The sequence below is a fragment of the Microcebus murinus genome, chromosome 12 (assembly GCF_040939455.1).
Source record: "Microcebus murinus isolate Inina chromosome 12, M.murinus_Inina_mat1.0, whole genome shotgun sequence".
NCBI lineage: Eukaryota > Metazoa > Chordata > Mammalia > Primates > Cheirogaleidae > Microcebus > Microcebus murinus.
The window spans coordinates 81,885,130-81,912,886 of record NC_134115.1 but is presented as its reverse complement, the minus strand read 5'-3'; the positions used below and the strand labels follow the sequence as shown (position 1 = coordinate 81,912,886).

General features: G+C 41.9%; 1 protein-coding gene across 1 annotated transcript in view; it reads right to left on the bottom strand.

Annotated features, from left to right (window-relative positions):
- Positions 1 to 6,156: 6,156 nt before the first annotated feature.
- The window catches only part of MRRF (mitochondrial ribosome recycling factor), a 56,322-nt gene continuing 34,721 nt past the window's right edge, over positions 6,157 to 27,757 (bottom strand). Inside the window, exons 6-7 of the mRNA XM_012771785.2 lie at positions 19,599 to 19,758; positions 6,157 to 10,125 (exon numbers count right to left, since the gene is read on the bottom strand). Coding sequence (XP_012627239.2) covers positions 10,048 to 10,125; positions 19,599 to 19,758 — 238 coding nt within the window. The 3' untranslated portion in view covers positions 6,157 to 10,047. The remainder of the gene's footprint in view (positions 10,126 to 19,598; positions 19,759 to 27,757) is intronic.

The window sequence follows — 27,757 nt, the reverse complement described above, 5'->3', positions numbered from 1 at the left end:
CTCACACCTGTAATCCCAGCACTTTTGGGGGCCGAGGCAAGAGGATCACCTGAGGCCAGGAGTTAGGGACCGGCCTGGACAACATAGCAAGATCCCATCTCTATTTTAAAAAATCTAAAAATTAGCTGCCTGTGGTGGTGCATGCCTATGGTCCCAGCTACTCAGGAGACTGAGGCGAGAGGATCAGTTGAGCCCAGGAGTTTGAGGTTACAGTGAGCTATGATGACACCACTGCACTCCAGCCTGGGTGACAGAGCAAGACCTTGTCTCTTAAAAAAAAAAATAAAGTTCTTGTGAATCATTTGCCTTCTTTGGACCTTAAATTCCTCATCACTACAAAGAAAGAGCCCAACTAGCTGATATCTAAGGCCCTTTCCTGCTCCCCAAACCCTGAAATTTTATATCCTATGATGGCATAAATACACCTCAAAACTCAGTGGCTTAAAACTCCCATGGCAAGGTCTGACCTGCTGTATGTTAGACTCCACCAGGCAGTCAGAGAAGCAGGAAGCAATCCAGAAATCTGGGTCCAAGTTCCACCTCTGCCACTCACTTACTGTGTTGTCAGTGAATCAGTTCTCCCCCTCTGTGCCTCAGTACCCCATTTGTACAACAGAAGAGCTGCCTGGAATCAGAGAGAGCTATGACATCTCCACCGCCTAGACACGAGACACCCCCACCACCTAACAACTCAGACGTGGGGCCCAGTTCCAACTCTCACTGCCTCCTGTGACCTTGAGCAAGGCACTCAGCCTTTAGCTCCGTTTTGCCAGCAACTGGGATTTACCGGGGGATGGTGGAATATTGGAGTTCTTTTAATCTGTGGCTTTGGGTGGAAGGAGCTAGATGCCTCTCTACCCCACTGGGGAAATTGGGGGACACTGAGGGGGCTCTAGCTGGAGGTCTTCTTAGCAACAGGCCCCAAACAACCAGCTCAATAGGGCCCTGGCCACAGCAAACAAGACCTCCTCCTTCCTCTCCAAACATTTTTTAATAGCAGCTCTCTGCCCGCCTTCCCCACACACCTAGATTCCCACTCTAGAATCCATGCTTTGAATTTCTGGAGCCCCGCCTTCAGGAGCCTTTAGTATGCATCCTTCACAATCCCCCCAACTTTTAAAAAAATGTATAATGCAAAATAGAATCAGGAATAATTTTTAAAAGAAGTGCTTTGTGCCTGTGCGATTCTAATTTACATAAACAGTGCCATACTCTATATATGACTCTGCTTGCTCTTCCCTCTGCCCATTATGTTCCAGGGGGCAGGGTGGGGGGCTCTATTCCTGTCAAAATATATGGCCCCGACTCCCTATTGCACTGTATGGATGCACCACATTGATTTCCCCCCAGAAGGGTGGGGTTTCCCTGGCTGGGCGTACTCAGGGAGGACATTCCAGGTAGAGGGAGTGGCAGAGGCAAAAGCAAAGGGATAGGAAGGCAGGGCATGCGGTGGGGCTGGCCAGGCTCCAGGGCCAGGGAGCATCAGGCGGGCATGTTCAGGGGGGCGGGTGAGGCCCCAGGCCAAGAATCTGCAGTTGGCACAGTGGACATCTGGGCTTGTGGGGACAGGCCCCCCCCCTCGGAGCCACCGCATGCCCTCAATAATTCCACTTATCCACTCTCAAAGTCCTCCCTGGGGAGGCCTCTGTGACTCTTTCCATTAATTGTCTCATTAATGACCCACTGAAGTCAAGTACCCATTGTTCTCTGGGCCTGGGGCAGCCTCCCTGGCTTTGTCCCCCAGGGGGTTTGTAAACGTCTTTCCTTCCCCTGCTTTCCCCTGGCAGGCGTCCTTATCTAGTCCCCGCAGCCCCCCGCAGCTGATGCGCCACTTCCTCCACCCACACCCTGCCAGGCCCTGGGGCTGCCCAAAGCCACACTGCGCTCTCTCCTCCCTGTGTCTCAGGCTGCTGCACTCGGCCGTCTATATGTGTGTCTCTTCCCACTGTTCTTTCTTTTCTTTCAACAATTCCTCTGTGTGCTTCTCTTCCTCGATTTTATTTTCTGTGTATACTTTTCTGTTTCTCTCCACGTCTGTCTCTGTCAATCTCAGTGTCTGGCTTTGTAGGTGTCTCTTTCGGAGTATCTCTACAGATGATACTGTCCCTCTGTGACTGGCTCTCTGTCCCCACCAGTTTTTCTCTGTCTCCATCTCACTCCCCTCCCTCATGCCTGCCTGCCTGTCTCTATCTGCCCATCTCTGAGCTTGTGTGTGTGCATGTGTGCGTTTCTGTCTCCTCCCCTCTGTCCCTGTATCTCTGTCTCTGTCTCCCCCTCTCCTCTCTGTCTTACCTCCTGCACCGTCCCTCCTCCCTTGTGGGTCTCTGAACCCTCCTGATTGACTATTGTCCCTGTTTCCAACCCCTGCCTCACCGCCACCTCGCGCTCTCCCACGGGGGCCCTGACACCCACACGGGTCAAACCGCCTCCCTCTCCTGCTTCTCCCCTAGTTACAGCTGCGGCTTCCCTTGGATGGCAGCCTCAGGGATGTCAGCGCTAGGAGTAGGCGTGAGGTCCCCTAACTCCCAGGCTTTGGGATTCAGGCATTTGTAAAGTTTAAAAAAAAAAAAAATGGAGAGAACCACCAGAAGGTGAACAACTCTTTATTTTTCTAAATGAGGATTTTTTTTTAGAATCGCCAACTTATCATTTCATAATAGAAAGAATATTTTAATACCCAAAACAAAGGTAGGAAGAATATGATCTAAGAATATACAATGGTCTTTTAAGTTAAATAAATTTAATTTCATGAAAACATCTACTGCATTGCTTTTATTTTATTCATTTTTCCCCAGATGGGTGAAGACTTTGTCAGGGACCAGCACAGGTTCTCTTGCTCAGCTGGAAACCCCCGATTCTGTGCCACTCCCCACTCCAGCTCCCGCGAGAAGCAGGGTGAACTGAGGGTAGAAAGGGCAACAATTCGGACAGGCCCAGCAGCTCACACTGGCCATTCAGCACCTCATGGGGCCCTTTTCAGCCCCACTGGTCTCTTAGTTAAAATAATTCTTTATCTATTTTTTATTATTCTTTTTTACCCAGTTAAACTGTGCCTGGATCTTAGTTAAAATAATTTATAAGACCGCCTACCTGCCTGGGGAATCAGAGCCAAGACTCCCTGGGTTCCCAGTCTTCTGTGTGTGTCAGGACAAGTAACTGAGCCTGTCTCCGTGCTTCCATCCTCGTCTGTAAAATGAACAAAATAACAGCCAGCTCCTAGAGTTGCCTAAAGCATAGCAGAGGTCCAGCGCCCGTTAGCCACTGCTGTCATCAGCATAGGGGGGCTGTGGAGTCGTATCTTGGAGGAAGGGAGCTATTTGGGTTGAGACCAGGGCCTGGGAAGGCAGAGAGTAGAAGGGACTCATGTCTTGCCCGCCCGCAGGCCAGCTGTGGGCAGCAGTCAGCCTGTGGAAGGGCTGCCGCACTGGGACATTTAGGGGCTCAGGAGCCCAGCGAGGCTGCTTTGGAACTTGGGAACTTTGGAACTCATAGGCCTCTGAGGCGGGGCCAAGTGCTCAGAGATCCGGGCGAGGCCAGCGTGGGACATCTGCCACGTCTCTTCCCTGGTAAGCACCACTCCAGGGTGTGCCCAGAAGAGAGGACCTGGTGACTTACTGGTGAGGGAGAGGGAGGCAAAACGGCTCCCGATGTCCTCCCAGCTTGGCACCTGGGCGGATGGCGAGGCCTTTTCCTGAGGGAGGAAAGGAGGAGGGCCGGCAGGCCTGGCGTATTCTAGGCTGGGCGGCTGAGTTCAAGATGCTTGAGGCACATCCAAGGGGAGATGCTCAACGGCACGTGCAGGTCCAGGGATCAGGAACATCAAGATCAATACAGGAATGAGTCTAAGGAAGGACTCAGGACTAAGAAGGGCTTTGAAGGCTAGATAAGTTTGCCTATTGGGTGAGGCAGGGCTTTAAGGGAGGCAAAGAAAAGAACCTAAGAAAAGGCTTAGAGATGGGAGAAAGCAGCAGGAAATTTCAGAAAAGCTAGTAATTCCATTTAGCTCAAGCACTGATTGTAACAGGGTAGCTGTGAGAGAGAGATCACAATTAAAGAGATACATCCAACCCAGACTGTAAAAGTTATTGAATGCCTGGGTGAAGATTTTACATAATTCAGCAGGCAACAGGGAGCCATTGATTGTTTTTGAGCAAAAGAGTAAAATGATAAAGGCTGTATTTCAGGTTTATCTAACTTAACAGCACAGGATGGATTGAATCAGAGCCCAGAGGAAAGAAATATTAGAGAGACTTAGATCATTAAGCACAGTGGTGCATGCCTATAGTCTCCCAGCTACTTGGGAGGCTAAGGTGGGAGGATCCCTTGAGCTCAGGAGTTTCAGTCCAGCCTGGACAATACTGCAAGACCCCATCTCAAAAGAGAGAGAGATCGTCACTTATTTGTTCATTTAACAAACACTGAACTTCCTCTATGCAGAAGCAACCCTTCTCCTCAATCTAATTCCTAGGCCCTGATCTGCTAACTGTTGTGACACCAAATCACTTAGTGTTAAAACCAAATATAAAGAAAACTAAACATATCACTGTTATGAATAAATGTAGATGAGTTTAAGTCACTGATTAAAAGGAGTTTTATATGTACATAAAATAGAATATTCGGCCTTATAAAGGAAATTCTGATACACTCTACAACATGGATGTACCTTGAAGACATTATGCTCAGTGAAATAAGCCAGATCATTTTGCTTGCTCCCTGGTTCTCTGATATATTCTAGAGAAGTCTGCCAATGTCTCCATAAGACAAATACTGTATGACTCCACTTATACGAGTTTCCTAGAACAGTCAAATTCATAGAGACAGAAAGTAGAATGGTGGTTGCCAGGGGCTGGGAAGGGTGACAAGTTGTTCAATGGGTATCAGTTTCAGTTCTCCAAAGTGAAGAGTTCTGGAGACTGGTTGTACAACAATGTGAATGTACTTAACACCACTGAACTGTATACTTAAAAATGGTTAACATGGTAATATTTGTTATGTATATTTTACCACCATTAAAAATAAGAAAAAACGGTGTTTCAGAATGGTTTATAGAACAAAATCAACTCTAAAAAAGAAACACACCTAAAACAGTGATTCCTAAAGGCTAAAAATAAAGAAATGGGGAAACACATACTAAGTGTAAATAAAAAGCAAGTAAGAGCTATGATCTTTTTTTTTTTTTTTTTTTTTTTTTTGAGACAGAGTCTCGCTTTGTTGCCCAGGCTAGAGTGAGTGCCGTGGCGTCAGCCTAGCTCACAGCAACCTCAAACTCCTGGGCTCGAGTGATCCTTCTGCCTCAGCCTCCCAGGTAGCTGGGACTACAGGCATGCGCCACCATGCCCGGCTAATTTTTTTATATATATATATCAGTTGGCCAATTAATTTCTTTCTATTTATAGTAGAGACGGGGTCTCGCTCTTGCTCAGGCTGGTTTTGAACTCCTGACCTTGAGCAATCCGCCCGCCTCGGCCTCCCAAGAGCTAGGATTACAGGCGTGAGCCACAGCGCCCGGCCCAGAGCTATGATCTTAATAGGCAACAAGACAGAATTCAGACTGAGAGCATGGAACGAAATAAAGATGAAAAGTCTGGAGTGCGATGTACAAAACATCGCAGCACTTTTACAAAGCAGAAACGAGAGCAAATGAAAGATGAAACAGAAACGTTAATAATAGGAGACTGAAATGCACTACTTGCAGTCCAAGACTTAAAGCACCAAGCAAATATTAGTTATTGATAACATAAATACTATTGTCGTTATCATGACTGGTGATTATTTTGCTTGCTTCCTGGTTTTCTGATATATTCACAAGAAGTCTGCAAATGTCTCCAAAAGAGCTACCATTTCTTCAGTGTTTATCATGTGCCAGGTACTATGCTGTATTATGTGCAGTCTGTTACCAACTGTTTTATGAAAGCAAGACAGACAGATTCTGCTTCTCTTACCTCACCTTCCAGGCCCAGAAACCTGCTAGGTCCATTTTAAGTGAGTGTTCAGTGAAGACTTAGGAACCAAAGCACACTGACGAGGACGCACTTTAAACTCAGAAGTTTCGGGGATAGAAACTTCACTCTAGCACTTACTGTGTGGCCTTCGGCAAGTACCCTGAGCCTCAGTTTTCTCATATATAAACACAACAGTAATACTTACACCAACAAGGATTGTTCACAAGTTTAATTATAACAACACATGTAAAGGGTCTAGCATGGTACCTGGTCCACAGTAGGCATTCAATAAAGATTAATCTGAGGTTGAGAAAGACCAGAATTTGTCAGATAATCTTATGAGTCTTTTTTTTCCTATTAAAAAATCATCTTTAAATACAAATGTCTTCCAACGCATTTGAAATTATTTTTTTAAATGTCATGGGGTAATATTAATAGTAAAATAAGTATGGTAGGTCCACATTATAGTGAATGGCAATGAAAGAATGAATTGTATCTGTATGCACATACGTGGATGGTCATGATTGGTTTGCAGTTAAAAAAAAAAAAAAAAGAAAACTTCAGACTATAGACAGAATAGTTCCCCTCCCTCCTTTTAAAAAACTGTGTCTGACTACAGGAGGTTGAGGCTGGAGGATTGCTTGAGGCCACGAGTTTGAGACCAACCTGGGCAACATAGTGAGACCCCAATCTCTGCAAAAAATTTTAAAAAAAGAATTAGCTGGACATGGTGGCACACACCTGTAGTCCTAGCTACTGGGGAGGCTGAAGCAGGAGGATCTCTTCAGCCAGGAGTTCAAGGCTGCAGTGAGCTAATGATCATGCCACTGCACTCCAGCCTGGGTAACAGAGTGAGACCCTGTCTCTAAAATAAATAAAAAAAAATTGTATCTGCACAGAGAAAAGTCTGGAAAGATATACCCTAATTTAAAAGGTGACAGAGTCTGACTCTCTCACCCAGGCTAGAGTGCAGTGGTGTGATCACAGCTCACTACAGCCTCAAACTCCTGGGCTCAAGTGATCCTCCCGCCTTGGCTTCCCAGTGTTCACCGCATGCACCCAGCTGGTGAAGTTTTTTTTTTTTTTTAATTTTTTATATTCCAGTTCCTTTTGTCATTTCCAACACACACACAGAAGAAAAAAATAAAGGGAAAAAGAGTTCTCATTCTCTTTGGCCTAAATTTTTCATGGGACTTTGAAACTGTTGAACTGAATAGAAGAGGTGGTTAAATCCTCTGGTAAGTGTGAGAATTTCCATACCCAGCTTTTTTGAAAGAGAAATTGCAGGATAGAGAGAGAAGAATGAATTGCTCCAGCGTTACTCATTACTCAGCATATCCAAACAGGTAGTCTCATTCTCGTCCCTGCCACCACTACAGCCTGACACAGAGAGTAACAGAGAAACTCTTTGATAAATGTCAACTGAAATAGAGCAATCAGCTGAAAGCCATTTGCTGAGCTGTCTGACTGCCCTGGGCTCGAGGTTTCCTTTATTCATTTATCATGAGATACAGCTTTGGCCAACAAACACACAGGAGAGAAATTGTTGACATGTGGAAACCAAGTATAGAAAATCTTTCATTTTCCCCTCGTCTGTTCACCAAATAAGTTTTTGTTTATTTAAAGACTACAGAGGATTTGACTGTTAAGAACCAAATGCCTTTGGAGTGGAGTTACAACATAATTTATCATTTCCTCTGTTTATTAAAAAATCCTGCATCTTTGAGAAGCACATTTGCAGTGAGTGGGGGATATTCGGCCAGTCATAAAGGATTGTTGCAAAGCCCCTTCATGTGGCTTACCTCAAAAGAGGCTCCTTAATTGCTATTTCTATACCTGTTCTCCCCCCAGCTGAGTTCCAACCATGTGATGGCCACTAAGGGCTGGCGAATGAGGTCTGAAGACAGGTAAGCCGGGCAGGAGATTGTGCTAGTTTCTTTCATCTTTGACCTAATTCTGATGTTGAATCCTCACAGCTATTTCACAGCACATTCCATCAGGATAAGCAGAGGGAGGAGTGCAACCCTTATTAACTGTCTGGGGAAAGCCAAACAGCAAAGAGAAGCTAGATGCTGCTTCAACAGAACTCAGCAAGGCCCTGGTGCCACCAAAGCGGGCTCCATTCTGAATACCTGGCAGAACTGAAATGAACTTCCTACCCTTTTCACCCAAGACACTATAGCGATGGCAATTTAGTTCAGTGCACTATACACCCTCAAACAGGGGTCATGTCTTACCCATTTTTGTGTTCCCAGCACACAGTATAGTACCTAACAGCTGGTGTTCACTAAATGCTAGGAAAGGCAGCAGGATGCAGGGGTTCCTTCTAGGCTGCTGAACATGTGGAGGTGCTGGGAAAGAGGTGAGCCCAGAGAAGGCATGGAAGCTCTGTGCTCCTTCCCCATACCTTGCCCTATGTACCTCTTCATCATCTGTATCCTTTATAACATCCTTTATAATAAAATGGTAAATGTGTTTCCCTGAGTTCTGTGAGCTGTCCTAGCTCAAACCCAAGGAGGGGGGCCAGGAACCCTGGGTTTTAGCTGGTTGGTCAGAAGTATGGGCAGTCCGAACTCATGACTGGCATTGAAAGTGGAGGCAGTCTGTGGGGCTGAGCCCTCAACCCGTGGGATGTGACACTATTCTCCAGGTAGACAGTGTCAGAACTGAATTTAATTATAGGCCACCCCGTTGGTGTCTGCTGGAGAACTGCTTGGTGTTCCATGTTGAGTGTGACAGTAGGGGAAAAAAAATTTTTTTTCCCTTTTACACTAGTGGGCAGAGCACAGGCTTTAGAATCAATTTGAATCCCAGCTCTGCCACTTGCTTGCTGTGTAACTTTGGGCAAGAAACCTCACCTCTCTGTAAATGACACCAACCACGAAAAATGAAAACCCTCTACCACTTGGCAGATTTGTCATTTGGGGCAAGGTGCCTAATACTGTCAAGTCTTAGTTTTCATATTTGTAAAATGGAGATAATACATATCCTTCAAGTTCACTATGAAGACTACAAATAATGCCTAGAACTATATCTAACTTATGATGTCGATATTATGAATGAATGAATGAAAAATAATTAGAGGGGAAAAAAGAACTCATTTAACCCAGTACCGAAAGATGAGCCACGACAAACTTGTCTGTCAAGTAATGAATGGTATTTCATTACCAGGTAATTGTTGAGCACAAGAGCAAGTGTGGAAAATGACAGAAAGATGGTGTTAAGACCAGAAAGAAAAGAAAAGCCAGCATTTGCTGGGTAGCTACTGTGTGAAATTTATTCACAGCACAAACATAAGAATGCCTACTATGCTCCAGGAATTATGGTAAGTTCTGAGGATAAACAGACTAATTAGCAGAAGGAATACTTAGGGTTCAGATAAAAGCAGTAGACTATGCTATGAGAGCACCATATCAGGGGTCCTAGGTGAGGTGGGAAAGGAACAGCTCCCAAAGGACATAATATCCAAGCTGAAACCTGAAGGTGAACAGGTGTGGAGTGGAAGAGTGGGCCAAGCAGAGAAAAGCACATGCGTGAAAGTGACCCTGAAGCGAAAGTACTGTTCTGGTTGCTTCATATGCAGGTCTTTAGAGATCAATCCAGACCAATTCTGTCCTTTCTTTTGTGGCTAGTATTCTTTCCAATTTATTTAGATTTTGTTGTTTGGTGAAAATGGGCCTCTGGCAAAGATGTCCAGTCGCAGCTGAAGGCCCACATCAGTTCAAGCAGAGTTCAAGATTGGGGACAGGGCCTAAATGAAAAGGAGGCTCCTGAGATGAGGAGCAGGCAGTACTAAGCCTGCTAATGGTCCCAGTCCCAGTCCCTTGGTGACATCACAGTCAAGGCAAATGCCCAAGTAAAGGCCCTCTGCCAGCCGTAGATATTCTCTGAGGGCTTTCCACGCCAAAGGCCCAGAAGAGAATGGGGTGGGCAAGGGGTAGGAGGACGAGAATGAACAAGTCTGAGTGTTCCACTGAAGGCTGGGCCTCACAAGGACTGATAGCATGGTGACAGCCTTCCGTGTGGATGGGGGTTGGGGGGGGCCAATTTGCCCACCATGGGATCCACTCCACACTCTGGAGTGTTGCTGGCCCCTGATGGGCTCTCAGCCAAGGAGTTCTTTGGTCTTCACTGCCAGATGCCTGTCCAGCTCTGCAACTGTGTCATCGGCCATTTGGCTGATCTGCAAGAACACAAAATGAAACAGCCTGATAAATGGGGTTAGAAAAGGGTAAGGGGATAAATACTCCAGAAATATGAAGAGGTTATCTAAGAAATAATAATAGTGGCAAAAGTTCACCTTAACTGAGTCCTAGGTACTCTACTAAGAACTTTATATATATATTCTCATTAATTAATTCCTAATAGCAACCCCTTGAGATAGATACTATTTTCCCCATTTTGCAGATAAGAAAACTGAGGGAGTTAGACCACTTATTCAGGACATACAGCTGGCAAGTAGGAATAACAATATTTAATCCATAGTAGTCTGATTCCACAACCCAAAACTCTTACCTATTATCCATTCAAAGAAGCCAGCCTTATCTGTCCCTTAATGTGCCTCTAGAATTTCCTACACCTCAGACATTTTGCTATATAAAGCCCTCATACAAATTGATAACAAGACTATTAAGATCCCAATAGTCAAGCAGAAAAAGAAATGTCTTGAAAAAAGATGAAGTACACCTAGTTAACAAACATGGAAAAGTCAACAGACATTGAAGACATGCCAATTAAAACAAGATACAATTCAGGTATCATAGTTAGCAAAATCTGATGTTGTGGTTTTTAATTGTAATATTCAATGCAGTAAACTATGGTGAAATGGATAAGCTCATATATCATTGATAAAAAAATCAAACTGATGCAAATGTTATACCATTTAAACCCAAAGTCTCTCAACTAGGAAATTATCACATGAACAAGATCTGAAAACTTTTCTTAAGTACTATACACAAAGATATTTATCTCAGCTTTATTTTTAATAATGAAAAATCAGAAAATCTAAAGTTATAGAATGGGGAAGTAGTTGAATACATATAGTCATTAAAAATGGTTAAGGCCATTTCTTATATCTAGGGTATAAATATAAATACAGTTTAGTATATATTTCTGAAACATCTGAATGTTTTATGACAAGCATGGGTTGCTTTTATAATCAGAAAAAAAAATTTTAGGCTGGGCATGGTGGCTCACACCTGTAATCCTAGCACTCTGGGAGGCCGAGGCGGGCGGATTGCTTGAAGTCAGGAGTTCGAAACCAGCTTGAGCGAGACCCCGTCTCTACTAAAAATAGGAAGAAATTAATCGACCATCTAAAAATATACATACAAAAAATTAGCCAAGCATGGTGGCACATGCCTATAGTCCCAGCTACTCGGGAGGCTGAGGCGGTAGGATCCCTTGAGCCCAGGAGATTGAGGTTGCTATGAGCTAGGCTGATGCCACAGCACTCATTCTAGCCTGGGCAACAAAGTGAGACTCTGTCTCAAAAAAATAAAAAAAAGAAATGAAAAAAATTTTCAATAATGGTTCGAGATATTATTTATAATATGGAAACATGCTGATGTCATCCTTGAATTAGGGAAAAAGCAGGATACAAAATTATATATATGTAGTAGAAATGATCTCTAAAATACATAAATAAAAAAACTGCATATTTTTAAAAACTGGAAGGAAACTTACCAAAATATTAATAGTGGTTAACTTCTTTTTTTTTTTTTTTTTGAGACAGAGTCTCACTTTGTTGCCCAGGCTAGAGTGAGTGCCGTGGCATCAGCCTAGCTCACAGCAACCTCAATCTCCGGGGCTCAGCGATCCTACTGCCTCAGCCTCCCGAGTAGCTGGGACTACAAGGCATGCGCCACCATGCCCGGCTAACTTTTTTGTATATATATTTTTAGTTGGTCAATTAATTTATTTCTATTTTTGGTAGAGACGGGGTCTCGCTCAGGCTGGTTTCGAACTCCTGACCTTGAGCAATCCGCCCGCCTCGGCCTCCCAAAGTGCTAGGATTACAGGCGTGAGCCACCACGCCCGGCCCAATAGTGGTTAACTTTTAGTAATGGGAAGACAGGCAATATATTATTCATGTCTGTATCCATTACATTAAGCTTAGGGCCTAGCACATAGAAAGTTCTTATGAAATATTTACTAAGTGAATAATTAAAGTTTTCTGTTTTTTCCTGTATTTTTCAAATTCTCTACAATAAACAGGAACTCTTTGTAAGAATGAAAAACAATACAATTCAGTAGGTGCTGCAGCCTTCCTCCTAAGTCTAAATGGGAATGAAGGCAGGAAGCTTTGAAGGCAGAAGAGTGATGCCAGGATATGTGTGCTCAGCAGCATGGTAGCTGTTTGACATCTTTATTTGCAGACCACAGGCCTTGGCTAGGAATTATAAACTAAATACATTTAGAGTGGAAACTAAAAAGGACTTGGAGCAGTTGGTCCCAGGCAGAGGCACAGCCAGGCTCTTACCATGGCAACTGTGCATTTTTCAACTGGAAAAGCAAAGCTCCTGGGGTTGTCAGACACTCTGGCAAAGGGGCTGGCCTCAGACTGGCAGCTTAGTCTCTCATCACTCAGCTAGCCACAAACCCTTGAGACACTTCTGCCTCTGCAGCTGCCTTGCATGGTGGCATGGTGCCTAGCAGTGCTCCAGCACCCGCAGGCTGGCAGCCCGGGACAGCCAGGAATGAAGGCTACATGTCTTCTCTGGAAATATGGCTTTGATGCTAGTTTGCAGGCAGGGATGGGGATGGGAAGAAGAAGAGTACCTAGGGTAAGCATTTGATAATGTGAGTTCTGGGTTAAATTCTCAGTGGTTCCAAGAAGTGGGAAGTGTTAAAAAAAAAAATGTCAGTGGGGTAAAAATATGCAAGTCATTTTCCCACTTTGAGTCTTAGTTTCCTCATGTATCAAATGAGGATACTAGTCCCTTCCTTAGAGAGTAGTTGTGAAGTTTAAACAAAATCATGAATATACAAGCACATTTAAAACTGATTATTTGCTATACAAATATTGATTGTGTTATTATGATTTTTACTTTCACTTCCTGACTTGTTTTCCAATTAATCAATCAATGAAAATATTTACTTTTTACCATAATATAGGCACAAAGTACCCTTGGGGACAGTCTGCCTGCAAATTTATCTTTTGCATAATCATCATACTTTGTAAAATATCGATGATTAACATCACCACTACCAACAATGGATTTTACTTACTGAGTACTTACTACATGCCAGACACTTGACTAAAATTATACATGCATTATTGCACATAATCCTTATAACACACGAATACTATTAACATTATAAATAGTAATTTTACCTGATTAATGAACATTGATTTACCTGTTTTGTCCTCTGTTATTTCATTCAAATCCAACCACTTCATATAACCTCTATTAAGCAAGTAGAACAGATAGTATCCCCATTTTACAGAGGAGTAAACTAAGGCACAGAATGTTAACTCATCTGCCCAATATCACCTCAGTGGTGTTGCTGAGCCAAGAACTCACCACTCTGATGGCCAGTGTGATGCTATTTTCTTTGTAGGGGTCTACAACAGCTGGCCTAGTCCTTCCTCATTCCAGGCATGCTGTGTTACAATCATTAAAGTCAAAAGGTTGAAGAAAGGAGTAGGATAAATACACAGGGTGAATAATTACTGAGGACCAGCAACCATATGAGCCACTTTTAAGTACGTTGCATCATTTGGTATTCATATCAATGCTGTGAGACAAGCACTACTGCTCCCACTTTACAGACGGAGAAATAGAGGCTCAGGAAGGTGAAGCTTTAACAGCTAAGACTCAAAAGAGCTAGGACTGTCTGACTCCAAAGCAAGAGCCCTTTCCATTATAATGTGCTGCCTCATAAAGATTATAACATCATCATCAACAGCATCATGGTCACCATCATCACATTTGCTACTGACAAGTTCAGGAAAACAAAAGGCAGAGACAAAGAAAGGGGATGGCAGGAGCACAGAGTACACCGCTGGGGCAGGCCTGCATATAAGTCATGGTTCCCGAGCCTGGCTCGGAACACCCACTGCCTCACTCAGTCGGTGAGGAGCCCTTCCCTCCTTCAACTCCACCAGCACCCAGCTTCCCTCATTTCAGAGGAGCTCTGTTTCTCAGAGAAAGGCAGCAGTGAAAGGATCTTGGCCAGAGTTACTGATGGTTTCTGCCAAATGCTTTAATGTTCAGCAGGCCCATTTACAGCAAACTAACGTGAAGGTGAAACAGCAGGCTGGCAGATGTCAGAGTCCTAAGTGGGAAGACATTGGTCTTTCTTTAGCAGAGTTGGCCTGGACTTGGGGTTGGGAAGCTGGTGGGTGTTGAGGGAATTTGGGGGTCAAACATGACTGCAGGGATAGGTCCTACAACTGAATCATTTCATTTTTATATACCAAAGATGAAAGAAACTTTTTTTTTTTTTGGAGACACAGTCTCACTGTGTTGCCTGGGCTAGAGTGCCGTGGCGTCAGCCTAGCTCACAGCAACCTCCAACTCCTGGGCTCAAGTGATCCTCCTGCCTCAGCCTCCCGAGTAGCTGGGACTACAGGCATGCGCCACCATGCTTGGCTAAGTTTTTGTGTATACATATTTTTAGCTGGTCAATTAATTTCTTTCTATTTTTAGTAGAGACAGGGTCTCGCTCTTGTTCAGGCTGCTTTCGAACTCCTGACCTTGAGCGATTCGCCTGCCTCGGCCTCCCAGAGTGCTAGGATTATAGGCGTGAGCCACCACCACACCCAGCCTGAAAGAAACATTTTTATAATATGGTTTTAAAAAGTCTGACCTCAAAAAATTTTTGGAAAGTTAAAACTAAAATAAGAAAAACTCGGCTGGTCCAATGGTAGTGGGTTCTCAGAACTTATTTAACATTAGTGTTACTAAAGTTGGTATACAACCCCCCACTGCTAAATTTGACTAGCTTAAAAATAAAGAAAATCTCACAAAAAATAAAATCAAAATTGTTCATAATCCTATCACCTGAAATGACCACCTTTAATATAATATTTTGATGTGTATAAGCTGCCAACCTTATGTACATGTAACTTTTGTTTATAAAAATGAAATCATAATACTATATAACCTTTTAAAAAAATTACAAAAAAATTTACCATGTCTATAAAATATTTTTATAACTGTCTTTCTATATAGATTCCAATGAAGATAAAACAATTTATTTTCCCACTGTCAGAAATGTAGACAGTTATCCAGTTTTCTACTATTACACTTAATATATCAACAAACATCCCTATAGATAAGATTCTGGACAATTTATTTTGGATAAATTCCTAAGTCACTGAATCAGAAATGTATGGATTTTGATACATAATGCCATATTATACTCCAGAAAGGCTCTATAAATTTATACAAAGAAGAACTTAATCTTTTTACAGAATGTGGTAACAAAAGCAATACTTTCAAGATAAGCAACATTTTAAGCTCACATTAAAAATTATAGCTTCAAGTGTTACGGGTTATAAAAGGCAAACATTTTTTAAAAACACACACATACATTCTAAAAACCCTGCAAGTGATTTAGGCAGTATATACCAAGAACCTTAAAAAATGAATTCCCTTTGTGCAGTAATTTCACACTTGGGACTTCTATCCTAAGGAAATCTTCTCAACAAAGATTTATGAATAAAGATATTTGCTGCAACCTTACATATAATAACAAAAAAAGTTTAAATAAACTAAATGTCCAAAAAGAGGGCTTATGAAAGCGAATTATGGGTATAACCACAACATGGACTATTTAGAAGCCTTTAGAATGGCTGTTTACAAAGTTTTTCAAGCCACGAGAAAATGCTAATGCCTTTAATGTCAAACAGAAAATTAAAAGCTGAATATAAAATTGTATATATACTATATGTTCTTAATCATGTTAACACTATGTAGTAAAAAAAAAAAAAAAGGAAAGGAGAAATATTCCAAAATGTTAAAAGCAGTTGCCTTGATGATGTGGGATTATCGGACGAATTTTTCCCTGTTTCTTAAAAGTCTTTTGTACTCTACATTTTCTACAATGGGCATATATTACTTTGATAATGAGGAACAAAAAGTAAACAAATAAATTTTTAAAAACTGCTTGATGAGCAATAATCAGCTATAGCCTTGTTTATATTAAAAAAAAAATACACCAAAAACTCCAGTTTGATGCTTTCAGACAGAGAAAAAGAACAAAATGAAGTGTATACACGGCTATCTCCTGAAAATTTTCCTGCCCCAACTTTTAACCATATGACAATATATGAAGTTATTAACAATAATGGTTAAGAATTAACATTTAAATATTATCTTTAATAAAGATTTTTGCAATGGAAAGATATCGATGATATACTATATGATATATAGTATGATTTTTTTCTTGTAATATACATATGCTTAAAGAGATAACTTGAAGGTCTGCCCTAAAATTTTTTTTTTTTTTTTTTGAGACAGAGTCTCACTGTGTTGCCTGGGCTAGAGTGCCGTGGCGTCAGCCTGGCTCACAGCAACCTCCAACTCCTGGGCTCAAGCCTCCTGCCTGAGCCTCCTGAAGAGGTGGGATTACAGACATGTGCTACCATGCCTGGGTAATTTTTTCCTATATATTTTTAGTTGTCCAGCTAATTTCTTTCTATTTTTTTAGTAGAGACGGGGTCTCGCTCTTTCTCAGGCTGGTCTCAAACTCCTGAGCTCAAATGATCTGCCCACCTCAGCCTCCCAGAGTGTTAGGATTACAGGCGTGAGCCACCATGCCAGGCCTGCACTAAAATGTTAATGGTCATCTCTAAGTAATGAGATTTCAATGACTTTCTTCATTCCTTTTTAAAAATTATAGTACACATTCATGAGTTTAGTAACAGAAAAACTTAAGCTATTTTCACATTGAAAAAGTAATAATAATCAACAGGATTTAGCACTGAAGAAAAAACTCTAATCTGAAGAGGATGGTGAAAAGCCAGTGCTAATGAGTGAAGCCTTCCAGCAAGGACTTTGTGTCAAGAGTCCTGGTTATCTGATCATTCTTCCTTTTTCAAGGAGTGGTGGGCTCTGGTCCCTAAGGCAGATGCCCTGAGTTGCTGAGTGAGGAGTGCCTGGCAGGCCCTGAGGTCCACAGGCTTACCACCAGGAAGTAATGAAAGGAAAACTGTCAACTGTAGAGATGAAATCCCCTAGGAGACAGACAAGGAGCTGGCCCAGCTGGAGCCAAGGCCCAGACTATTATGAGGCCTGATCAGTGCTCAGAAAAGTCCAGCCTAATCTATGAACTTCTCTTAGCTGATGCAGGGAAAAGAGGAGAGCAGAAAGATGGCAAGAGGGGAGGTGTCAGGTATGCAAATAATGCTTTTTAAGCATCCCAGGGAAATTCTTCAAGGTGGAAATTACCAATCCCTTTTCACAGAACAGTCAGACTCTAAGGAGTCAAATAACTTCCCCAAGGTCACAGGACATGAAGTACAAAATAATCTTTTCCTAACTCTGGTGCCATTGCAGGGTGTATTATAAAGTTTCTAGGTCATTATCTTCTACATGTGCATTTGTAGAATTACCTGGGGAGATTTTTAAAAGTAAGACATTACTAGGCAGACCTCCTGAATCAGAAAATGCAGGAGCAGGACCCAGGAATCCACCTAAAATTCTCCCCAGGTGATTGCTGTGGCTGGCCTACAACTGGCATTCCAACTGTTGGTCTAGGAGAAGGGGAGCAGCTACTCAATTTATGGCCTCCTCCAGGGGTTCCCTAGTGGCTCTCCTTGCCTCTTTACTCCCCATCCTGCCTACGCTCCTATTCAATCTTCCTAAAATAGTGCTTTTATTGTGGACAAATAGGCCTTGGGCTTATCAAGCCCTTTATATTACATTAAATATTAGTAATTATTATCTCCTAAATACTGGTAAATTCATCTTCCTATTTCATTTCCCACTGGTACTACTCAGGTTCAGCCCATCAACACTTACTGGTTGGATTTCTGCAGCAGTCTCCCTGCCTCCAGTCTTGCCCCCTACAATCTGTTTTCTACCTGGCTACCATAGTCTTCTTTCATACATACAGATGCGATCTCCCCATTGTCTGAAAAAAAATCTTTCAAGAGCATTACTGTATGAGAATCAACTGAGAAGTATCTAAAAATGCAGCTTCCTGGGCAGGGCATGGTGGCCCACACCCGTAATCCTAGCACTTTGGGAAGGTGAGGTGGAGGATTGCTCAAGATCAGGAGTTTGAGACCAGCCTGAGTAAGAGCAAGACTCTGTCTCTACTAAAAAATAGAAAAATTAGTCTGACATTGTGGTTCATGCCTATAGTCTCAGCTACTCAGGAGTCTGAAGCAAGAGGATGGTGTGATCCCAGCAGTTTGAGGTTGCAATGAGCTACAAGGATGCCACTGCTCTCTACCCAGGGCCACAGAGCAAGACTCTGTCTCAAAAAAAACAAAAACAAACAAACAAAAAAATGCAGTTTCCTGGTCCCTAGCCCAGATTCACTGACTCCATCTCTGTGAATGGAGCCCCAGATACCTGTACTTTTATAAGTTCCCAAGTGATTATGGTACTGTGGTAGATTAGATATTGTTTAGCAAATATTCACTCCCTCTCCCAGACCTCCATGAACATATTTACTTCTTCGCTACAACAATGACACTGGGCTTAGCCCATGTGACCTGCTTTGGCTAATGGGATGTGACAAGAGCAGGCCCTTAAAATATGCTCAAGTGGTTGGGCTCATTCTTTTGGCATCTGCTGTTACCTTGAAAAGATGCTCTGGGAAACCTGTTGACTTCTGAAGATTGAAGAGGTATATAAAGCAAATTTGAACCCAATCCAAGATCTGGAGCCACTGAGCCCAGTCTAGAACAGCTATACCCCAGCCAGCCCACTGAAATGAGAATAAGAAATAATGCTTTGATATTGCAAATCACTGGATTTGGAGGTAGTTTGTTATGTAGCATTACTGTGGCCACAGATGGTTAATATACACGCACAACCAATGTGGGAACCTCTGGATATGTTAAAGTCCAAACTCCTCAACCCGGGATATAAGACCCTCTGTGATCTGGCCACTCTGTTTTCTCTATTTATTCCCTAATCTCATCCTAGATTCAAGCCCCAGTGATCTAACTGAACAATGTTCTTTTATATCACCATACCTTTGCCCATGTGGTAATACCTTTCTCCCTTGTCTCTACTCCGATACCTCCTTTAAGAGCTGTTTAAGTGTCACTACTCAGCTCACTGAAAACAGAGGGGAGAGCACTGGCATATAGGCTCTGAAATCAGTCTGCCTGTGTCTGGATCCCATTTCTACCACTCATCAACAGTGTGACTTTGGACAAGTTATTTAACTTCTTTGAACCTCATTATCCTCACTACCTCCCTTACAGTTTTGTAGAGATGAGGATAAATGAAGTAACATAAGTGTTCAGCACAAAGCCTGGCACATAGTAAAAGGTCAATTGTATCTCATTCTCCATGGATCCTTCCCAGTTTCCAGCACAGGGCTAGGCCCAGAATAGAGATGCCGTTGATGCTGATCATGTGAATAAGACTCAGGGCTACTCTGCTTTAATTGTCCTCGCTTCAGACATGAGCAAATGATTCCATGGGTCAGATACACAGACGCTACTACATCTGCTGACAATAGTACCTGTTTCTCTATGAGCCTAATGGTATCCTCTGAGGTCTTGTCCTTTGACTTCTTCAGCTTATTCATCGCATTGGTACGAACCTTCCGTAAAGAGTCTTTGGCCTTGTTGGTGTGCTGTTTGGCCAGTTTCACCAGCATTTCCCGGTGCTCCCTGGTTACTCTGATAAGAGAAAAAAACACATGCAACAAAATAATTCTATTGGTTAACTGTTAGTCAAGAATTTCACATCATTGTGTTCAGCAGCTTAGCAGTGTGTAACTTTACTCTGTCACCTGATCTTCATAGTCCTGACACATGCCATGGCACGCTCGGGGTCAAGAAGAATGCCTGGCAAGTTAGGCTAGGAGAGCCAGTAAGACTATTGCTTAAAAGCACGAGCCAGGGTGTCTAGGCCAACTTGGGCTCAAATCCTGGCCATGCTCCTTATAAGAAGCAAAACTGACTTCCTCTCCTAAGAGTTCCTATCTGTCTAATGGGGACTGTATCAGCACCTGTCTTAAGCAGTGGTGTAAAGATTAAATGAGATGATGCATGTAAATCATTTAGCACTGACCCTGGCACATTTTAAATGCTCAATAAAAGGAATCAATTATTAGCTATCACTCTACCTCTTTCTCACCCATCTCTAAATCACTCAAAATAAAATAAGTAGCAACCTTCAGAATCTTAACAATTATTATAACAAATGACTTGTTAATCATCTCAAAACTGGCCAGGACACAACATGAGTCCCAACATAGCATGTGAGAACCACTGTACCAGTTAACTTCCATAAGGTACTCACGAGAGTGTCTAGCACATTATAAATGCCTAATAAATGTCAGTTGTTTAACAAACATCCTCATTATTAACAACAATGAACGTATTGAGGGCCTACAATAAACCACTGGGATATGCACTTTATACATTGATCCTTACAACCATTTGAAGCAGCTATTATGATTCCTATTTTATATTTAATCATCACAAATACCCACGGAAGTAGCCCAGCATGTTTGCTCTGCCTTCGTTTCTTCATCATATACAAACTGAGTTACTACCTATCAAAACCTGTATTAGGTGCTGAGGGTAATACGATGAACATGACAGACCTCTGTCTGGCTCCCAAGAGACAAGAGATATTTGCAACAGGGTGTGAGAAGTGCCGTAGTAAGGGAAGTCGGGAAGTATGAGGTGCCACAGGAATGCAGAAGGCGCTTAGCTAACTCACCGGGAACCATCCAAGTTTCGGGAGGGTGCAGTAAGGGAAGACTTTCCTGAGGAAATGACATCTAAAATGTGACAGTTGTTAGGTCTGTTCACTAGTATTCTGGTTCTCATCCTTCCAGGCACATAGTAGGAATGCATTTCCCCACCCCTTTTGAAGTCAGTCTATATAATTCGTATTGTCCAATGAAATGTGAGCAGAAGTGATGGGTGTCACCTCAGGACAGAAGCTTTAAGAGGCTTTAAGAGGAAATGTGTGCTCTACCACATTTGTTTCCTTTGGTCACAGTACAAGTTGAGATACAGCTTTCATCGGCTTGGGTCCCAGAATGACTATGATAAGCAGTGCCCACCATGCAACACAAGTAAGAACTAAACTCTTATTCTAAGCCACAGAGGTTTTGTGATTGCTTGTTACTGCAGCACAACCCCTCCTATCTTGACTAATATATTATACCACACTAGGATCTGAAAAGAAAGTGAAAGTGGCCAGTACTGGCACAGCAAGGGGGAATTTCCAGCACAAAAGAGCATACACAAAGGCTTTAAGCTGCAGAGCCCATGTTTCATTTGAGGAATTGGCTGGAGCAAAGATAACAAAGGGAAATAAGAAAACAGGCTAGGAAGCAATTTCATGGAGAGTCTTGTAAGATCTTGAACCCTATTTTACAGATGAAGCAAATGAAGCCCAAAGAAGTCTGATTATCTTATACAAAGTCAAACCAAGTCAAACATAGGCTGGTCTGTCTCAAAAGCCAGGCTTATCTCAGATGACAAAATTCCTCCACCTCCAGGTCCTAAAATGGACATGCTTATGCTTCCTGACCCTCAAATCAATGTTGTTCTTGCTGAGGAAGGACAATCCCAAATTCTGGGTACATGTTCAGTGTGGAATAGTAATGAGCAGCTGTTAAAGATTTAGTAGCATCTACCTGATATTTTCTCTGATGACAAAAAAAAAATTAAAAAATTTTGACAAAGGATAAGCTCTGAAGTGAACGGTTGTGTTATAAATAAATCCTCCTGGGTTCAGCTACTTGAAGGTATTCTCAAAATAAAAATGACTCCAATTATTACCATTATTAAGCTCCTCTATGGCAGGTGAATACTTTAAGTATGTTACCTCATTCATCCTCACAACTCTTCAAATTAGAGCTAATACCCCTGTCTCCAGTGAAGAAATTGAGGCTCACATATGTTAAGTGACCTGCCCACGGGCTTGAATGAGAACTGGAATTCAAATCCAGGTCTTGTTGGCCTGTATTCTTTCCACTACTCCATGCTGCCTACTCCTTGTAATCTATTTCAAATAAATCATGCACTGCTGCCATTACTTCTGCTTCCAGGCAGAAAGCTTTTCAAAGCTAGTAATATGAAGCTTGGGACTGAAAAGGACAAAACCACCATGTCAGGAGTTTAGGGATTTGGATCAGATCTTGTTACTTTTATGGTTTTTAATTCATTGAACAAAAATCATGCTGACATGTTTAGGTCTCTTTTTTGTTTTGCCAAAGCATATGTCAGTATAAGGAAGGAACAGGAAAATTAAAACTTGATCCACTGATTCAAAAAAACTTAATCCTGCTGAAATACTAAGAGGGGGAGAAAATAAATGAATGTAAGTCTTTAAGAAACCCCTTAAACTTCTCCAAATAAACCTTATTGAAATAATTCAATCTTGTATTTTATATGTAATTTGAAATAGGTATTCCACTGTTTAGAAAACCCTTAATAAAAGAAAAAAATTATCTAACCAACTTTTCTTTTTACAACATTGTTATATTTTAAATGGAGGAAAAAATACATTTTAAAAAATATAAAATGGAACTAAAAAAAATCTTAAGTATAAAAGGCTGTATAAAAAAATCATAAAATACATAATTTGGCCTTAGTAAAATGAATTATTTTGTATGTATTAATGCAAATGTGACATTACCATTCTATTAACACCAATTTTCACATGTAATAGTGTCCAATTATTATTGACATTGTCAAAAGTATTTCCATTTCAGGATGCAGATACAGAGGCAATAGCCAAAAAGATACTACAAGGAAATGGAGAGGGAGTGGTGGGGGAGGGGATGCTGGGCACAGCAGGGCTGAGAGGAAGAAAGGTACTCTGTGCTGGTTCAGGGCGTTGAACTGAAAGGTATCTAAAATACAGGATCAGAAACAGGGTGATGGCAAGGCACTGGTCTGAAGTCAGACCAGTTTAATTCCTACATCTATCACTCAAAAGTTGACTATCCTTGGGCAAACTACTTAATATTTCTGAGCCTCAGTTTCCTTATCTCTAAAATGAAGATAAAAAGACACCTTACAGGGTGACTGGGAGAAGCAGACATAACAGATATAAAGTACTAATAGAGAGAGTGGCATATAGTAACCTTGAATAAACGACAGTGTTTATGAATGTTTTAATCAAACATACTTAATTACTTCCTCATGAAAGAATGAGGGCGTCTGTTTTAGAAAAGAAACATATTGTATTATGGAAATATTTTCATTCCTTTCTAAACCAGTGATTAATACATCTGATCATCTCTACCTCACATTCACGGAGTTCTGTGAGTATACACTGGAGTTTACATTCCAGGCTTCTGAACTTGGCCAGCTGGTTCTGAGCACCCACCCTAACTTGGTGTGCATTTGCTCATCAAGTCCTGATTGAGCCCCCAGTGCTCCATGCCAGATACTGGGCCAGGCTGAGGAGCTCCAGAGAGGGGGCAGGCCTGGTCCAACTTTTCCAGAGGATCAGTTGAGTGGTGGGGACAAACCTGTCAGCTCCTACTCAGACTATGACTGCTGCTAGGACAGAGGGATGGACCTGCTGTGGGAGAAGTGTGCAGAAAATATAACTTTTCTGCCTTGAGATTTGGAAACTGCCTTGGAGATACACAGTAACTTGTTAGCTACAGAAGATAGGAAAGAAATCATGATTCTCTGTCCAGGAGAAGCATGGTAGGAGTGGTAATGGTGGGAGAGTATGAGGCTGAAAAGGGTACATCAGGCTCAAACATATTCTGAAGGCCTGGACTTTTCAAATTCTTTTTTAGCTACAAAACCCTACCTTCAAAGAAAACCAAGGCAGAGGCTCCATTTATAAAACAGATAAAAATTCCATCCCTCTGTACTACAAAAAAAAAAAAAAAAAAAACAGATAAAAAGAGACTACTCCAGTTGATATAGGGAAGGGCACTGTGGCAGGAGTGGTGCTCCATCTCAGGCTACAAAGCTCAGTTCCACCCCTACTCCTGGGCCTGCCACTTTACAGCCGGAGTGACCTTAAGCAAGTTATTTAAACTCTCTGAGCCCTGGTCTTCTCATTTGGAAATAGAAATTTAAAAAAAAAAAAATAGCACCTCCCTTTCAGAGTTATTGTGAGACTTAGATGAGATAATACATGGAAAGCATCCAGTACAAAGGCTGGTAGAGAATAAGCACTCAGAAAATGTAAGCTTTCTTGTTGCTGTTATTCATGTTCTGGAAACACCTGAAGCATATTCGAATAATGAAGAGTTTATTCAGGAAAGTTTTCACCAACACAAATGACCGGGCAAAGATCTATGCTACAGCAAGATGACTTTTTGAGATATGACTAGTAATTTTTAACATCTCACATACATTTTAAAATCCAAATGCTCCCAGCATATAGCCCTAAAATGTTCTCTTTTTAGTATTCATTCATTCATTTATTCATTCATTCAATTTATAGCTTCATTCAATAGCTATTTCTAGGCATCTATTATATGTCAGGCACTATGGCAGAAAAAAGGAAGATAATATCAAACACATGAATTTATAGTCTGGCAAGGAAGGCAGTCATTAAACACATGCACAGTTAATCAATAAATTACAGTTGTAATAAGCACTATAAAGACATAAAGTTCTATGAAAATAATTAGCAGGGTAAGACCAACCTTTCCTTTGGGACCCCAGGAACTAAATGTGGACATATTTAAGATAAGTGATATTTAAGTTGAATTAAGAGTGGAAGGGATAGTGGAAGATCATTCTCTCTAGAGGGAATGACATATGCAAAGGCATCTTTTTTTCCCCAGGTAAGAAGGATATAACTACTGCAAGATCAAAAAAGGCTGGAGTATAGAAAGCAGAGGGTAAAGACTATCCCAAAGGAGAAAGCTAGGGAGGTTGGCAAGGGCAAGACTATGCAGGCCCTTCTATGTCATACTGAGTCTAAACAAAATATGGAATAAATATAATGGAATATTATTCATCTTTAAAAAGAAATGAAATTCTGATAAATGCTATCGCATGGGTGAATCTTAAAAACATTATGTTAAGTGAAATAAGCCAGACTCAAAAAGATAAATATTGTATTAATATGATTCCAATTATATGAAGTTCTTACAGTTGTCAAATTCATAGAGACAGAAAGTAGAACAGTGGTTACCAGGGGCTGGGGAAAGAGGAACGAAGTGAGGAGTTGTTGAATGGATATAGAGTTTCAATTTTACAGGATGAAAAGCATTTTGGAGATTAGTTGTATGACAATGTCAACGTACTTAATGCAACTGAACTGTACACTTAAATATGACTAAATGATACGTTTTTTTCATGTATATTTTACCACAATTTTTAAAAAGTGAAAAAAGAAAGAAAAAAAAAAAGAATCCTAGTGGACTGTTTCTAAGGATAACATGGAACACCACAGATGAGTTTGGAAGGAGGGCATAGGAAACTTGATCATATTTGTATTTTGTGCAGACAGCAGTGTACATACCAGATTTAAGCACATGGCAAGAGTCTGCCCAGAAGCCTCTAGGCAGGTAAATGGGAAGCTCAGAACCCACCCTGTTGCAGCTTCTTGGCTGGTGAGGAAGCCTTTTCCGCTAGGGTCACAGAGCCTCCCAGCATAAGGCAGAGGTTTTGGCTTAGCTGGCAGGGTCACACTTTGTACAAACTCTGCCAGGCAGATCTTCCAGTAACATCCTGGATGGGGGCCTTCCTGTAAAATTCCTTGAGCATGTTCCCATGAACAATAAGCAGAGGGCATGCCCCACTGGTAACTCACACAACAGAGCATCCCACTCACTGATATGATACTTCCTATTGTTTCAATGAGAATGGGACAAATGTACAAAGCTATATACCAGGTGCATATGAGAGGATGCCATGCTCAGCTCAAGCAATAACAGCAAAAAAAACAATTATAATGCAACAGACACTCACTTCTTTGGTCACTTAGAGGGGGCTTTAAAATGTGGAAAGGACATGCTTTAAAAAAGCAAAGGTGGCCTAAGCTGGAATCCCAGCTTGGCTACTTGTTAGCTTCAGAACTTTGAGTATGTTACTCAACTTCTCCAAACTGTTTTCTCATGTATAAAATGGGAGAACAAATATTAGTAAGAAGGCAGAAGTGAGGATTAAATGAAATGATAGGTGGCAAGGGCTTGACACACTGCCAGTGCATATGCACTGTAGGAGCTCAACATAGGGTGGCTGTATTATTCTTAGGAAAGAATCTCCAGGACTTGGGGACAATAGGACAATGGTGAGGGAGAAAACAGCCCAAAAGGATTTAGTCACTTGGAGCTTGAGCTACTGAGTAGATGGTGAGCAGAGAGAGGCAGAATAAGAACAAAGGAGAGCAGCAGGAAATGGGGGCAGTGGGGACCATGAGTTCTACTCCAGCAGCTGGGGGAGAAGGCTAAGGTAGAAGGAAGCTGTAATTCCAAGGAATGGCATATCAAAGCACATTTGTGACAGTTCCTATGAGAGAAACCTTGCCACCTCCTCCCTGGGCTTCTGGGACTACCCCACCCCCCACCCCCCAGAAGCACTGGCCTGAAATCAGCAGCAGACACAGGCCCTGCTTTATTGTTTGCTGAAGGGAGCTGCCCAATGCCTTAGGGCTGCTGTCCCTGAAGGAAATGTTTTTGTTTGTATAGCCCAGCCAGATTTCCTATGCTTCTAGGTACACCTCCCCCACCCCTGTTCCACTGGCCCATCTTCCATATACATCTCATAAAGACATCAGATCTTCTGTAGGTATCCTTTTAGCCCAAGGAAATCACACATTTTGGAAGGACTTCTACCTCCTGTAGTAATTTTAGTTATCCCTGGGGACACAACTGGCCACCTGCTTTCAAAGGATTGTCCTATGACTGAAGCCTCGTTAAACAGACACGCCATCCTAAAATAAAGCCCCACATAGAAGAATGAAAAAGACAGTTGCAGTCAGGGGTCACAGCTCCACATCTCCACCTGAGTGGCCTTGATTAAATCACTTGTCTTCTTCTTCCCTGTCACTTCAAAGGATGAAAACCCAAGTTCTGGGTTAGGAGTCCTGGGATAGGAGTCCTAGGATAGATAGACATAACTCTTGCCTCAGCTCCAACTTATATGCAAAAGATCACAGGTTTGGTGGTCAAAGCAGACCTGATTTCCAATCCTAGCTCTGCCACTTACAAGCTGAGTAACTGAGGACATTAACTTCCTCTCTGAACTGCAAGAAAATTGTCTAGTGAAGCACTTAAGAGAACAGTCTCTGAAGCCAGACTGTCAGGGTTTGAAGTCCAGATCTTCCATTTCTTGGCTATGTGGCCCTAGGCAAGTAATTTTACCTCTTTGCGTCAGCCTTCCCATCTGTCAAATGTGTATAATACCATTTACTTAATTGAATTATTGTGAGGATTAAACAAGTTAATAAATGTGCTAGTACATGGTGATGTGCTGGATAAATATTATGTTATTATTTCCTCAACTGTCAAATGAGGGAAATAAAGATGCTACCTTTCCTCTACAGTGTTATGAGCAAATGAGATCTTTGCATATGTAGGTAGTGAACTATTTTAAGTTGTCTATGACATCAGTAATGAAAATAATGGTGATGCTTCCTACTGAGAGCAAGTATAACATAGTGGCTACTAGCCCAGGCTATGGAGAAAGAATGCCTGTTCTTTCTCTTATTAACTGTGTGACATTAGAT